This window comes from Elephas maximus, chromosome 11 (genome assembly GCF_024166365.1).
Source record: "Elephas maximus indicus isolate mEleMax1 chromosome 11, mEleMax1 primary haplotype, whole genome shotgun sequence".
Lineage (NCBI taxonomy): Eukaryota > Metazoa > Chordata > Mammalia > Proboscidea > Elephantidae > Elephas > Elephas maximus.
Window position 1 is genome coordinate 30,091,878 of NC_064829.1, and position 13,873 is coordinate 30,105,750.

Consider the following 13,873-nt stretch of genomic DNA (forward strand, 5'->3'; position numbering starts at 1 on the left):
GCTATATATTTGTACAGATTGTTTCTGTGTGCACATACTTTTTTTAAAACAAAAGTAGATTCCTGTTTACTTCTGTTTTGACTTGTTTTCTCATTTAATAATGTACTACCAACTTTTCATACCAATAAGTATTCATTAACATCATGTCAGTGACCAAAAATGTTTCCCCTGAGGTTCCATAGTTCCCCACTATTAGTCTTTGGGAGTCCCTGGGTGGTGCAAACAGATAACATGTTTGGCTGCTAGCTGAAAGTTTGGAGGTTCGAGTCCACTCAGAGGCACTTGTAAGAGAGGCCTGATGATCTGCTTTTGAGAAATCAGCCATTGAAGACCCCATGGAGCACAGTTCTACTCTGACACACATGGTGTCGCCATGAGCCAGAATCCACTGGATGGCAATTGGCTTTTTGTTCATCTTCGAGATCATTTTACTGTTCTCCATTTAAAGCAATACTAAAATCAAACCCTTACAGCTAAATACTTGTGCACATGAATCGTTAAATAAATTGTAGAAGTGGATCCCTTGAGTCAAAGGATGGGCACATTTTTCAGAGCTGTTGATACTCTTTGCCAAATTTTCCTCCTGAAAAGTCATCAATTTACATTCCTACCAGTAGTGAAAGAGATCTACTGCCTGCCCTGGATAGACATTAAAAATGATAGATTTTTAAAATAGCTACCAACTAGATAGCAAGAGAATGGCATTATATCTTATTTTAATTTACGTTTCTTTGTTTGATAATCTGGTTGTTTTTTTTTTTTCTTTCATTTGTTAATCTTACTTTGTGATTTCCTTTCCAGATATTTTACTCATTTTTTTCCCCACTGAAGTGATCTTTTATTTTTTCATTGATTTGTACAGATTCTTTGTATAATATATTATATAGAAGAAATTAACCATAATATATAGTGCAGATATTCTCAGTTTGTTATTTTCTTTTTCATTTTGTTTTTATAAATTCTGGATATACAAAGGCTAAGTTTTGTAATAGTTTTTTTTTTTTTTTTTTATCCTTTAGAGTTTCAGCCATTGGTATCATGCTTAAAGAGGTTATGTAAATATTTATGCATTTTTTTTTAGTACTGTTACGGTTTTATTTTTGACATTAACACTTTTATTTTGGTGAAAGTTTGTAACATAGCCTTTGGGTGCCACGGCATTTTACATGGCAGATAGATTTGAAGTCAACAACTTAAGGCAAAAATTAGCCAACATTCAAGCAATTTTGACTCTCCCAACATACCATCTCTCAATAATTCAGGGACCATGTTGCATGGAATATACATGGTATTTGGTTCCACCCCAGGAGCATACTTATCAGGGTGAGATGTCCATGCTAGAGGCATGAGGGAGCCAGACAGATGCGGGAAATAGCAGATTCAGCCCAGGGTGCGTGCTCATTGAGTGAAATGGGGACAGACGCTCAGGCCATTTTCCCTCCCTCACTGTAGAACGCTTGCTCTCTTGTGTGTCTCCCCCTCCCTTTTGCCAAGTACATTTATTTGAATTCACTAAAGTTAAATGTGTATATACAAAATTTCCATACATACTTGGATTTTTTCTGAACATTTTATTTGGTTCCTGTGCCATTATTACTTCTGTATCATTTCTGGAAGTATAAAATGCCTTTTAATATTTGGTTGGGCAAGGCTCCCCTTATTACCGTTATTTAATTTTTTCCTTGACCGTTCTGGCACATTTATTTTTCTGGATAAATGTTAGAAGAATTTTACCAAATTTCAAAAAACAGAAAATTAATTCAACCAGATTTCAGTAAGGAGTGGCCCCCTCTGGATTAGGGTTGTCTGAAATGTTTTATGGACAAAGTGGGATTTAGGTAGATCTAAGAGATGACAAGAACCCGATGGAGCTGGAAAGTAGAGGTGGAAGGCCGGCTGGGTGGGAGAAGCAGTGCAAGAAAGCCCAAGGGATGGAGGATAGTTGCCATGTTGTGGAAGGCAGGGAGTGCCTGATTATGGGGAACTCTGAGCAGTGGCTGGGGAGTCTGGAAACTGTCCTGTAGTAAAGGGAGCTATCTGAGGTTCTTTTCCATTTTTCATTTCAGGAAGAGGAACATTTCCCACACTTGTCTCACATCTATTCTTCGTTCATTTTTCAGTGAAAAATGTATAGAGATCCTAGTATCTGTCTGGCATAGTGCTAAGCAATGGAGACACCGCAGCTAACAGAACATGGTCTCTTCCCTCAGGAGTTTTACAGTCCAGTTGTAAAGAGATGTAGCAATAACCCACTGAGATAGAAAGAAATGACATCATGGGGTTAAGCCGGGCTGTGATAGGTGGGTATCCCTCTAGCCTTGAAGGGTGAGGAAAGGAAGGGGCTGCTACAGTGAGATAGGAAGAATGGGTGGGCATGGTGGGGTTGGGAAGGTGTTCCAGGCACTGATTTAAAATGTTACAGGACTCCCATTTGTGTTGTTGTTGTTGTTATTGGTTGCTGTTGAGTCAGCTTCTAATTTAATCCTCCTTATGGTTCTTTACAATGAAGCAGAAAACAGTAACAGGCTTGATGAGACTTTTTTGGCAGGCAGCTCATTTGAAAAGAGAAATTCTTAATTAACAGTTATTCCAGCTTATGTCTGTTACATTTAATGTCTTAAGAAAGTAAGCTGTTGTTTTTTACATTTTAAAAAAAAACTTTCACAGGTAAATGTGAATCAAAAATTTTCATTTGTTAAACATTTACTGACTGTTTCTGGCCTCCCTCCTGGGACCTGCTGTTAACTACACAATGGTAAATACCAGAGCCACACATGGTGAAGAGTAAAAATATGTACAGGGAATCTTGCTGGGTAGAGGGGGCAGCAGCCTGGCGGAGGGAGTTAGGAAAGGCTTCCCAGCTCATACCAAGCTCTGATTGCCTTTTTCTCCCTCAGCCAGTTGGAGCCACAGATGACAAATGTGTTCTCTGCTCTTTATTTGCTGTACCAATGTCATCAGTGAAATCAGGAAGTTTTTTAGTCCACTGTTTTAGTCACTACCATAAGATGAGAATCAGGGAACCAGTTATTTCTCGTGATCAGTAACAAATGCGTTGTAAGAATAGGGAAGTAGTTGAATCTAACCTCCTGAATGTGCCTTTAATGTAAGCTACTTTATGCATCTGTTACATGGCAAATTTAGATGTAAGTGAGACATCTAAAACATTGTTTTCAAACATAGATCTTCTGCATAGCATGGTTTGTTAGGTAGAATAAGAGGCTGGTCATGTGAAGTAAAGCCTTGTTATTCATACTTACCAACCTGCAAGAAGACTAGGAGAAGCTGCCTCAGTTACCTTTTCTATAATTAGGGGATCCGTAGTTTTTCTACTTCCTACCTGCTTTCTGAAATATAATAATTCAAAATACCAGGTTATACACATATATAAGGTTAACACTTCATCACGTCTTATATCGATCACCACCCCAACCGTTGCCACTAAATCAGTACAGACTGATGGCGCCCCTGTGTGTGTCAGAGTAGAACTGTGCTCCATAGGTTTTCAGTGGCTGGTTTTTTGGAAGTAAATCATCAGGACTTTCTTCCGAGGTACCCGTTGGGAGACTCAAACCTCCAGTCTTTAGGTGAGCAGCCAGGGGCATTAACCGTTTACACCATCCAAGGACTCCCTTATAATAATGAGTGCCTGTTATGTGCAGGCATTTTGCCAGATATTTTTCTACATTATCTCATATCTATCAACCAAAAAGATATTATTAACCAGATCATTCACTTATTCGTTTACTCCTTTATTCAACAAATATTTGATAATATGTGCCAGGCACTATCCCAGGTGCTAGGATATAGCAGTGGGCAAAGCAGCCAAAAAATACGTACATGCATAGAGCTTACATTTTTGTTGCGGGGGGGCGGGGGATGGATAAGGAAACTGAAGTTCAAAGGGTCAAGACACCAGCCTTAGATCACAGAACTAGTAAGTGGTGGAGAAAAGAATCCAACCAAAATCTTCCTGATCCAAACTGTGTGTCTTTTGTACTGTATCACCACTGTCGCCATTGATAAAGCGCGTTTAAATTGCTTCACAGTTCTTTGATGAAAAGCTTAAATTTGGGAAAGACAGTCAAATACCGTATTTCCTTGAATGTATCAATTTCAATGACGGTAAGACTCATCATACCCCAATTTAATGACAGTGCTTTTTTGGGTGGAGGGTTGTGGAACATCACTGTTAGGCAGATATATTTTTAATTTACATCCTAATTCCAAAAAATGGTATTATACGTTTTTAATGGAATCTGGGAATCAAGGAAATACGGTCTTTAAGCTTGTGAATGAGCAACTTAACACTGCCCGGTTCTTACCATTAAATTATCTAGAGTAATAAAGGCTCTAGGCAAAGGGTAGCAGCTGTAACTCTCCTCCAAGTTGTTTAAGCCCATTATATGTAGCACTGTCACAATTCATGCAAATTTTAATTATGCAAATAATTCAATAGAAATAATTTCAGTTGAGTTAATGCAATAGAAGATATGAATGAAGTCCCACTTCATGCAGAAATTAAAATTATGTGAATCTCACTTTATATTTCTTCCTATGAGGAGATTTGTCTTAAGCAGTATTTTAGTTGTGTGATATCGTTAGGAACATAACTCTTGCATAAAATTCAGCCATCCCTGATTTTCATGTTGGCCAAACCACTTGTCCTGCTGCATCTCCTTCATCTGTCATTCAGTTCAGGGAGGATTCGAAGACCTTGTAGCCTTAGTGCCAAAGAGGAAAGAAACCATCTCGGCCTGCCTTCCACTCTCACCTTTCTCATTCAAGGGGTCAGTATCTTGTATTGAAACACATGTTGTCATTGTTGTTAGGTGCCATTGAGTCAGTCCAACGCATAGCAACCCTATGTACAGTAGAACAAAACACTGCCCAGTCCTGCACCATCCTCACACTATTGTTATGCTTGAGCCCATTGTTGCAGCCACTGTGTCAGTCCATCTCTTGAAGGTCTTCCTCTTTTTCACTGACGCTCTACTTTACCAAGCATGATGTCCTTCTCCAGGAACTGATCCCTCCTGATAGCATGTCCAAAGTATGTGAGATGTAGTCTCACCATCCTTGTTCTAAGGAGCATTCTGGCTGTACTTCTTCCAAGTAGATTTGTTTGTTCTTCTGGCAGTCTGTGATATATTCAATATTGTTTGCCAACACCATCAATTCTTCTTCGGTCTTCTTTATTCATGGTCCAGCTTTTGCATGCATATGCAGCGATTGAAAACACCACAGCTTGGGTCAGGTGGACCTTAGTCCTTAAAGTGACATCTTTGCTTTTTAACACCTGAAAGAGATCTTTTACAGCAGATTTTCCCAATGCAATGTGTCATTTGATTTCTTGACTGTTGCTTCCATGGACATGGATTGTAGATCCAAGTAAAATAAAATCCTTGAGAACTTCAGTCTTTTCTCTGTTTATCATATGTTGCTTATTGGTCTAGTTGTGAAAATTTTTGTTTTCTTTATGTTAAGATATGATCCTTACTGAAGGCTGTAGTCTTCGATCTTCATCAGTAAGTGCTTCAAGTCCTTTTCACTTTCAGCAAGCAAGGTTATATCAGACAGACATCCCTGCAAATCTATGTCAGCCTACCTCCCATAGGATTACAGGTACCTAGGTGTTGAGAAAGTTGTGTAGACTAAATGAAGAGTTATTTGATTGTTGTTTCTTCTCTTTTCTATATCATGTGTAGGTGTGCACCAGGATATTTCGGGAATCCCCAGAAATTTGGAGGTAGCTGCCAGCCATGCAGCTGTAACAACAATGGCCAACTGGGCAGTTGTGACCCCCTGACTGGAGGTAAGATTGACTCACATCTCTGTTAACCTGCATTTATAAAATTAGTGTAAAGTAGCGGGCTAGGAACCCAAGCAAGGGTTTTTCAGGAAGCATAAGCAATTTCTGCCAACAAATTGTCCCCTTGTTTTGACAACCCTGGGATCCCTAGGTTGTGTTTACAGCCTTGGTGAATAACTCAATTAGGTTTTTTTAAAAAAACTAAATTGGTTTTGAAACTCAACCAGTTATAGCCAGAATAACTTCAGATCCTACCTTTCGATTTGGCTATGATCTCCCTTTGACATTGTAAGGGTATTGTCCCATCAGCTTTCTTTGTGTGCGTATTTGAAGAAGTCAAAGCTTTCTTTCTCTTATAGCAATAAATGATCTGTGGCTTGGTTGGTGTAACTGAGATGGAGTTTACACAACAAGGAAAAGATGATTATTAGGAGTTAGTGTGGATTCATTAGGAACAAAAAGGAAAAGTATCTTCCTCCTTCTTTGATAGAGATACTAATGTGATTTACTGGGAGAATACCATCAATATACCATATTTTTACACAAATAATCCTCATCTCCTACATTTGCTTGCTGACTGTACCTTCCCCCCACAAAGTATTTACATAAGCACCACTATGCCAATTTTTTTTTACATGTTGCCATAAAAAAAATTAAAAATTAACATAGCGGGCTTACAAAAATACCTTGCTGGGGAGGGCCGGGTTGGCAAACAAACACAGAAGGTACGTGTTATTTGCCTAGCCTAACACTATGATCACATAGCAGCAAACCATTAGATAAACTTTCATATTGTATTTATAGTCAAGATGAGTAACTAAAACCTGGATGTGTAGATTAGATCTGATCAAATGATTGTTCCCAAAGGAATAAGATTTAATTAATTGATATCAGTCTAGAAGGAGGTATCGATCATCCAGGCCACAAGACTTTATCTTTGGCTCTATTTTGCTCAACATTTTTTATTTGGATTGAAATACAGAAAACGTGCCTAGCCAGTTATCAGATGACATAAAGTTGAGAAGGACAGAAAATGCCTGTGTGACACAATTAGGATACAAAAGAGCCTTAACAGTCTAGAATTATGAGCCAATTGTAATCAATAAAATTATGTTAGGGATAAGGGTGCGATCCTATGTTGTTGTTGCTAGGTGCCATTATGTCAGTTCCAACTTATAGCAACCCTGCGTACAGCAGAATGAAACGTTGCCTAGTCCTGCACCATCCTCACAATTATTGCTATGTTTGAGGCCATTGTTGCAGCCACTGTGTTAGTCCATCTTGTTGAGGGTCTTCCTCTCTTTTGCTGACCCTCTACTTTACCAAGCATGATGTCCTTCTCCAGGAACTGATCCCTCCTGATAACATGTCCAAAGTACATAAGACAAGTCTCTCCACCCTCCCGTCTAAAGGAACATTCTGGCTGTACTTCTTCCAAGACAAATTTGTTCATTCTTCTGGCAATCCATGGTATATTCAGTATTCTTCACCAACGCCATAACTCAAAGGCATCAATTCTTCTTCCCTCTTCTTTATTCATTGTCCAGCATTCATATGCATACGAGGCTATTGAAAACACTACTTGGGTCAGCAAACCTTAGTCCTCAAAGTGACAGCTTAGCTTTTCAACACCTTAAAGAGGTCTTTTTCCAGCAATGCATCATTTGTTTTCTTGACTGTTCCTTCCATGGGCACTGATTATGGATCCAAGGAAAATGAAATCCCTGACAACTTTGGTCTTTTCTCTATTTACTGTGGTGTTGTTTATTAGTCCAGTTGTGAGGATTTTTGTTTCCTTTATGTTGAGGTTTAATTCATACTGAAGGCTGTAGTCTTTACTCTTCATCAGTAAGTGCTTTAAGTCCTCTTAGCTTTCTGCAAGCAAGGTTGTGTCATCTGCATATCACAGGTTGTTAATGAGTCTTCCTTCAATCCTGATGCCACTTTCTCCTTCAGATAGTTCAGATTCTCGGATTATTGGCTCAGCATACAAGTTGAACAAGTGTGGTGAAACTATACAACCCTGACACATACCTTTCCTGATTTTAAATCATGCAGTATCCCCTTGTTCTATTGGAATGACTGCATAGCTGAGTGGAAAACCATCAACCTTAAGTAGGTCAGGAATGAGATGTGGCTTAGTAGCAGGTATGTAAAAAGCCTTAAGGTTTTTAAAAAAAAAACAAAAAAACAAAACCCAGTGCCGTCGAGTCAATTCTGACTCGTAGCGACCCTATAAACTGCCCCACAGAGTTTCTAAGGAGCGCCTGGCAGATTCAAACTGCCAACCCTTTGGTTAGCAGCCGTAGCACTTAACCTCTACACCACTTAAGGTTTTAGTCAGCAGTAAATTCAACATGTCTAAAAAGTGTGACGTGGGTCCTAAGATGCCTCACACTAGCCTCAGTGTGTTCTAGTCTCTAAAGCCGTGAGGTCTGTCATTCCATGCTACACTGCTTACGTAAGTTCTTATGTAGGGCTTATGTCTTATGGAGACAACAGACAAACTAGTTTTTTCAGGAAGAGGGTAAGACTGTGAAAGGCCTTGAAACAAGGTTATATGAGGGAAGAGTGAGGGAATCAGGGCAGTGAAAAGAAGACTTGGAAAGCACATATTTGACAGGCTGACGTGTGCTAGAGAAGAGTTAGTCTTATCTTATGTGGCATAGAAGATAGACTTATACCAAGGAGTGGAAGCTAGAGGGAGATACATTTTTATTCATTCTAAAGAAGAACTTTCAAATATTTGAAGCTGTTTAAAGATGAAGACTTTTTAAAAGGAAGTGAGTTCTATTGTCAGTGGAGGTATTGAAGAAAAAGGTTCAACATCACACTCACACTGTTCATGAGGCTAACGCTTCTTCAACGCTCTTTTTCGTATACTCCAGCAACAAAAATAAGCAACCTGAAATGGGGGTGGTAACTGTTTCTTCCAAAAATGGAGAAAATTCTCTCATATGGGACTTGTTTGTTTTTATGAGCTTTTCTTTTTTTCCATTAATAATATACAGATATCTTGTTTGTTAAAACTCAAACCTGTTGGGAACATTAAACTGATAAGTCAATCATTCACCTAAGCCAAGCCCCCCTGTCGTAGTTATCTAGTGCTGCTATAACAGAAATGTCACAAGTGGATGACTTTAACAGAGCGAAATTTATTTTCTCACAGTCTAGTAGGCTGGAAGTCCAAATTCGGGGCATCGGCTCCAGGGCAAGACTTTCTCTCTCTGTCGGCTCTGGAGAAAGGTCCTTCTCCTCAATCTTCCGCCTGGACTAGGAGCTTCTCTGAGCAGAAATTCCAGGTCCAACAGATACACTTTGTTCCCAGTGCTGCTTTTTTGGTGGTATGAGCTTGCCCTGTCTCTCTGCTCAATTCTCTCTTTATCTCAAAAGAGATTGGCTCAAGACACAATCCAATCTTGTTGATTGAGTCCTGCCTCATTAACATAACTGCTGCCTATCCCACCTTGTTAATGTATAAAGGTAGGATTTATAACACATAGGAAAATCACATCAGCTGACAAAATGGTGGACAATCACACAATACTGGGAATCGTGGCCTAGCCAAATTGATACATGTATTTTTGGGGGACACCATTCAATCCATGGCACCCCCATAGACTCTTCAAGGTGCTGTGGGGGATTGTGAGGGAAATAAGACCATGTTTGTGGGCCATAAGACATTTACAGTCTAATTGAGCCAATAAGAGTGATACAACTCTATACACTTGTAAGGATGAGTAAGAGATAAAAAAGAGAATAAGAGAAACCTATGGTAATATATAATAAACTAAAAGGTACACAAATATGTATAAAGGGAACAGCGATGATCTTGAAGTTGTAGGATCAAGGGTAATGCTTTTATCTTATTTTTCTAATTTCCCCAAATTTTCTATAATTAACTGATTTTTTACAATTAAAAGTAAATATGGCTTAAAATATACGCATAGACACAAAAATGTGGAATATTACTGGTTGTTGAGAAGAACAAAAGTAAAAGCATCCTTTGGCGTGTCTAGGAAAATTTCAAGGAGTGGTCAAGCTTAGAGTGTTGCTGTGATAAAGTTACATTATTTTTCAGAGGGAAATTAAAGAGTATTTCAGTAAAAAAATGAATGGCATGGGAAGAAGTATAGAAGTGAGAAGGATTACATAAAGAATGTCCGTGGATGACTGGTAGGCTTTCCTGACTGTAGCTGAGAACCTCAAAATTCAGTTTATATGTGCGGCTGTTGGCCATTAGTTTCACTAACATTGTGTTAGTAAATCTGTCGCACTGGTTTGTGATTTATCTGGCTCCATGGGGCTGTTAAACTACAGAGCAGAAGGAATTTTTGTCTTGATACCTTAGGATCTCCTAGACCTGGCACAAGGCTATGGTACACAGTGGATGTCCAAAAGTGCTCTAAGAACATTTGCTGGGTGTTCTTGAATGACACTGGGAGAAACTTGAACAGTTGTATAGGAGGATATCAAAAGAATAGAAGCCTTAATACTATTAAGCCTGTTGCCACTGAGTCAGTTTCAACTCATAGCAACCGTTTAGGACAGAGTAAAATGTTGTAATCTTTACAGAAGCAGACTGACACATCTTTCTCCCTCAGAGTGGCTGGTGGGTTTGAACTGCCAACCTTTCGGTTAGCAGCCGAGCACTTAACCACTGTGCCAACCAGGGCTCCTACACTAACTGTTAGGAGTTTTAATTTGATAGGAATGGTATCTGGAAGCCACCATCAAGTTCTAGAGGGAAAGTTTAATCAAAATGATTCCTGAGGAAGATGACTTTTATAGTGATGACCCTTTAGAGAGAAGAAACTGAATACATAATAAGCCAAAATTATCATCAGGAGACCACAAAAGAAATTCCTGCAGCAAGTCTGCTGGGAGGTGAGGCAGGTCCCTGAGCAAAGACGTGGGGAAGGGAGGGAAGAGAAGAGTAAGCAATACTGGATAGTTGAGTGACCAAGATTTCCGCAAACCAGCTTTTCTGAAAACCAGGCTACAAGCTAGATGAAGAATAAGTTTAATAACAATGTCTTTTTTGGTTATTTTCTGATTGCAGACTGCATAAACCAAGAACCCAAAGATGGCGGCCCTGGAGAAGAATGTGATGGTAAGAAAAGAAAGCTCCCCTCTCCTTTCCAAGCTGTAGGCTTTAGTTTGATAAGTGAGCCCTGTGATGAGACGTGCAGTTCCCAGGCTGGGATAGCAGTGGTGGGAGGAAGTGAGAGGAGGTGTGTTTATGGGTCATCTGTGGGTCAGTTAGGTTTGAGGTCAAATCTAGCCTCTGTCAACTACTAGATGCATGACCTTGGACAAGCAACCTTACTTCTCCAGTCCTCAGTTTTATCATTTGTACAATGGACATAATAGCTATGCCTACCTCGTATAGTTATTGGGAAAATACTTGGAAATTTTATATCACAGTGCCTGGTAAATGGCAAACACTAGATAAAAGCTATTTATTATTATTTTTTCCATATATAAAATAAGCAATGAGTTGCATAGAATCACCATTTCTTCTAGGAATGCTCCCTATCTAGGGATCTCCCCTTTTCAGTTTCTGTAGGATTGTAATTCCTGCCTATGATGATCTTTGTACATATCAACTGGGCTGTACAGCCCTTGTGCTCTCTTTTCATTCTTGTGGCTCCAGCCTGCAGCACATTTGCCTTTGATTGTGGCCCCTACAGATTGTGACAGCTGTGTGATGACACTCCTGAACGACCTGGCCACAATGAGTGATGAGCTCCGTCTGGTCAAGTCTCAGCTACAGGGCATGAGTGCCAGTGCAGGGGCACTGGAGCAAATGAGCCAGTTGGAGACCCAGACCAAGGACCTGAGGGTAAATACCCTGTGGGTCCAGCATAGTGTCTGGCCCAGAGTAGATGCTTCAAGAAGAGATGCTGTATGAATGACTACTTCTCTAACAGGAAGGAGGGAGAGGTTGGGCTTTTCTCCTTCTTCTGATCCAAATGCAGATTGGTTTTTGCTGGTAGAAAGTACTAACTAATTTAACACTCTAAGTGAACATTATTTACTGGTTGCTTCTGGGGTAATTTTTCTCTTAGAGCCATTAGCTCAGTATCTTCTACACAGAAGGTTCTCAACAACAGGTTTGTATAGAATTGGCATTAATTTTTCCTTAATATTTGATAGGCTTTTCCAGTGAAAGCATCTGGCCTGGGATTTTCTTTGTTTGAAGGTTTTCGTTTTGTCTTGATTCGTTTTTGTTTTTAAACTAGAAATGCCATTTAAAAAAATAGATCTGGGACTATTTGGCTTACCTGTTTGTTTTCTTTCTCCCTTCAATGATATTTTGTAGTTTGTATCTTTGAAATAATTTGTCTAGTTCATCTAAATTGTCAAATGTGTTGTCATAAAATTGTCCATAATATTTCCTTATTATCCTTTTAATTTCTGTAGAACCTGTAGTAATACCCTCTTGTTTAATCCCTGATATTAATAATTTGTGCCTTACCTCTTTTTGTCTTGATAATTCTGGCTAGAGGTTTATCAATTTTATTGACCTTAAAGAACTTTTGGTTTCACCGATTTTCCCCATTGTTTTTCTGTTTTCAGTTATCACTGATTTCTGTTTTTATCCTTATTTTTTCTTCATTCTGCTTACTTTGGTTTTAATTTGCTCTTTGTTTTCTAGTTTCTTAAGATGAAAGCTTACTTTATTGATTCAGAACCTTTACCATTCTCTAATATAAGTATTTAATACCATAAATTTGCCCCTAAGCACTACTTCAGCTGTGTACCACAAACTTTGAAATGTACTGTTTTCATTTTCATTCGATTCAAAATATTTTCTAATTTCCCTTGGGATATATCTTTGAGCCATGAGACATATCTTTGACCCATGAGATATTTAGAAGTAGGTTGTTTAATTTCCAAATTGAGGATTTCCCAAATATTTTCCTGCTATTGATTTCTAATTTAGCTCCATTGTTGTCAGAAAACATACTTTGCGTGATTTCAGTTCTTTTAAATGGGTTGAGGTTTGTTTTCTATCCCAGGATATGCCCTATCTTGGTGAATATCCCATGTGCACTAGGAAAGAAGGTAGCCAGTAGGGTATCTTGAGAAGTAAAAGGGACTAAAGTGACCCCAAGTGGCCAGATTCAGGCTCCCTGAGGGAAACAGAGGTTTCTCCACCATGAGTAGAGGCTGCAAAGCCCCATCTGAAACTGACCACTGCTACCGTTGGGTGGTGACTGTATGAAAACTCAGAAAAGCTAGAGGAAGTAGTCAGAGCCTGGCTCTGTGATATCCTTAACATCACCATAGTGTACAAATCCTGAGCTGCCAATATAAGACCTGGTCCTGTACTGGGCGCAGAGAGTGCTGAGAGAGAAGAAAACCTCTGACTCAGAGTGAGCCTGTGAGCATTTTAACAGACAAATAACAACAAGAAAGATACTCAACAGAAGCCACAGTCAAGAGATGAGTTACTTCAGACAAAGTGAAAGTGAGAGGAAAATCTGAAAATTTCTTTGAGGAATAGCATCCAATAGAAGGAATAAGAAATTAGGAAATAAAAAATCCAAAAAAACAAACAAACAAAAGCAGCTCACCAGAAATCAAACAAGAATAGGTAGATAGGAAAATATCCAATTAAAAACGAAGGATATGAAAAAATATACTCAATTGAAGTAAAAGATTTTAGTAGATGAGGTAATCCCTAGACTAGACACAGTGAAAGAGGCTTTGGGAAAGTTTAATAGGTGCTTTTGGGAGGAGGGCTTGATTCTAAACCCATTAGTGGCTGTAGCTGAGCTGAGTAGACACAGTAAAAAAAAAAAAAATAAGTTTCTAGAAAAATTACTCTCTTCCATCCCATCAGGGTAAATTTAGTCCATGGCTTACAGGCTTAATATAGAGGGTAGAGAGAGAAACAGAAAAAAAGCCTTTATGTTTTGAGAGTTGAAGAAGTTACTTTGATTTCATCAATTCAGCCTTACACTTCTCCAAAGAAGGGAAGGGAACTAACATTTTTGTACTCCTGCTATGTGCCAGGCTCTGTGCTAAGTGCTTTACTTAAACCTCACAATA

General features: G+C 39.0%; 1 protein-coding gene across 2 annotated transcripts in view; it reads left to right on the plus strand.

Annotated features, from left to right (window-relative positions):
- Nucleotides 1–13,873, plus strand: part of LAMA3 (laminin subunit alpha 3) — a 323,465-nt gene that overhangs the window by 240,716 nt on the left and 68,876 nt on the right. For both annotated transcript variants that reach the window (XM_049902138.1, XM_049902139.1), the window contains 3 exons: nt 5,709–5,815; nt 10,875–10,925; nt 11,506–11,657. In XM_049902138.1, coding sequence (XP_049758095.1) covers nt 5,709–5,815; nt 10,875–10,925; nt 11,506–11,657 — 310 coding nt within the window. The remainder of the gene's footprint in view (nt 1–5,708; nt 5,816–10,874; nt 10,926–11,505; nt 11,658–13,873) is intronic.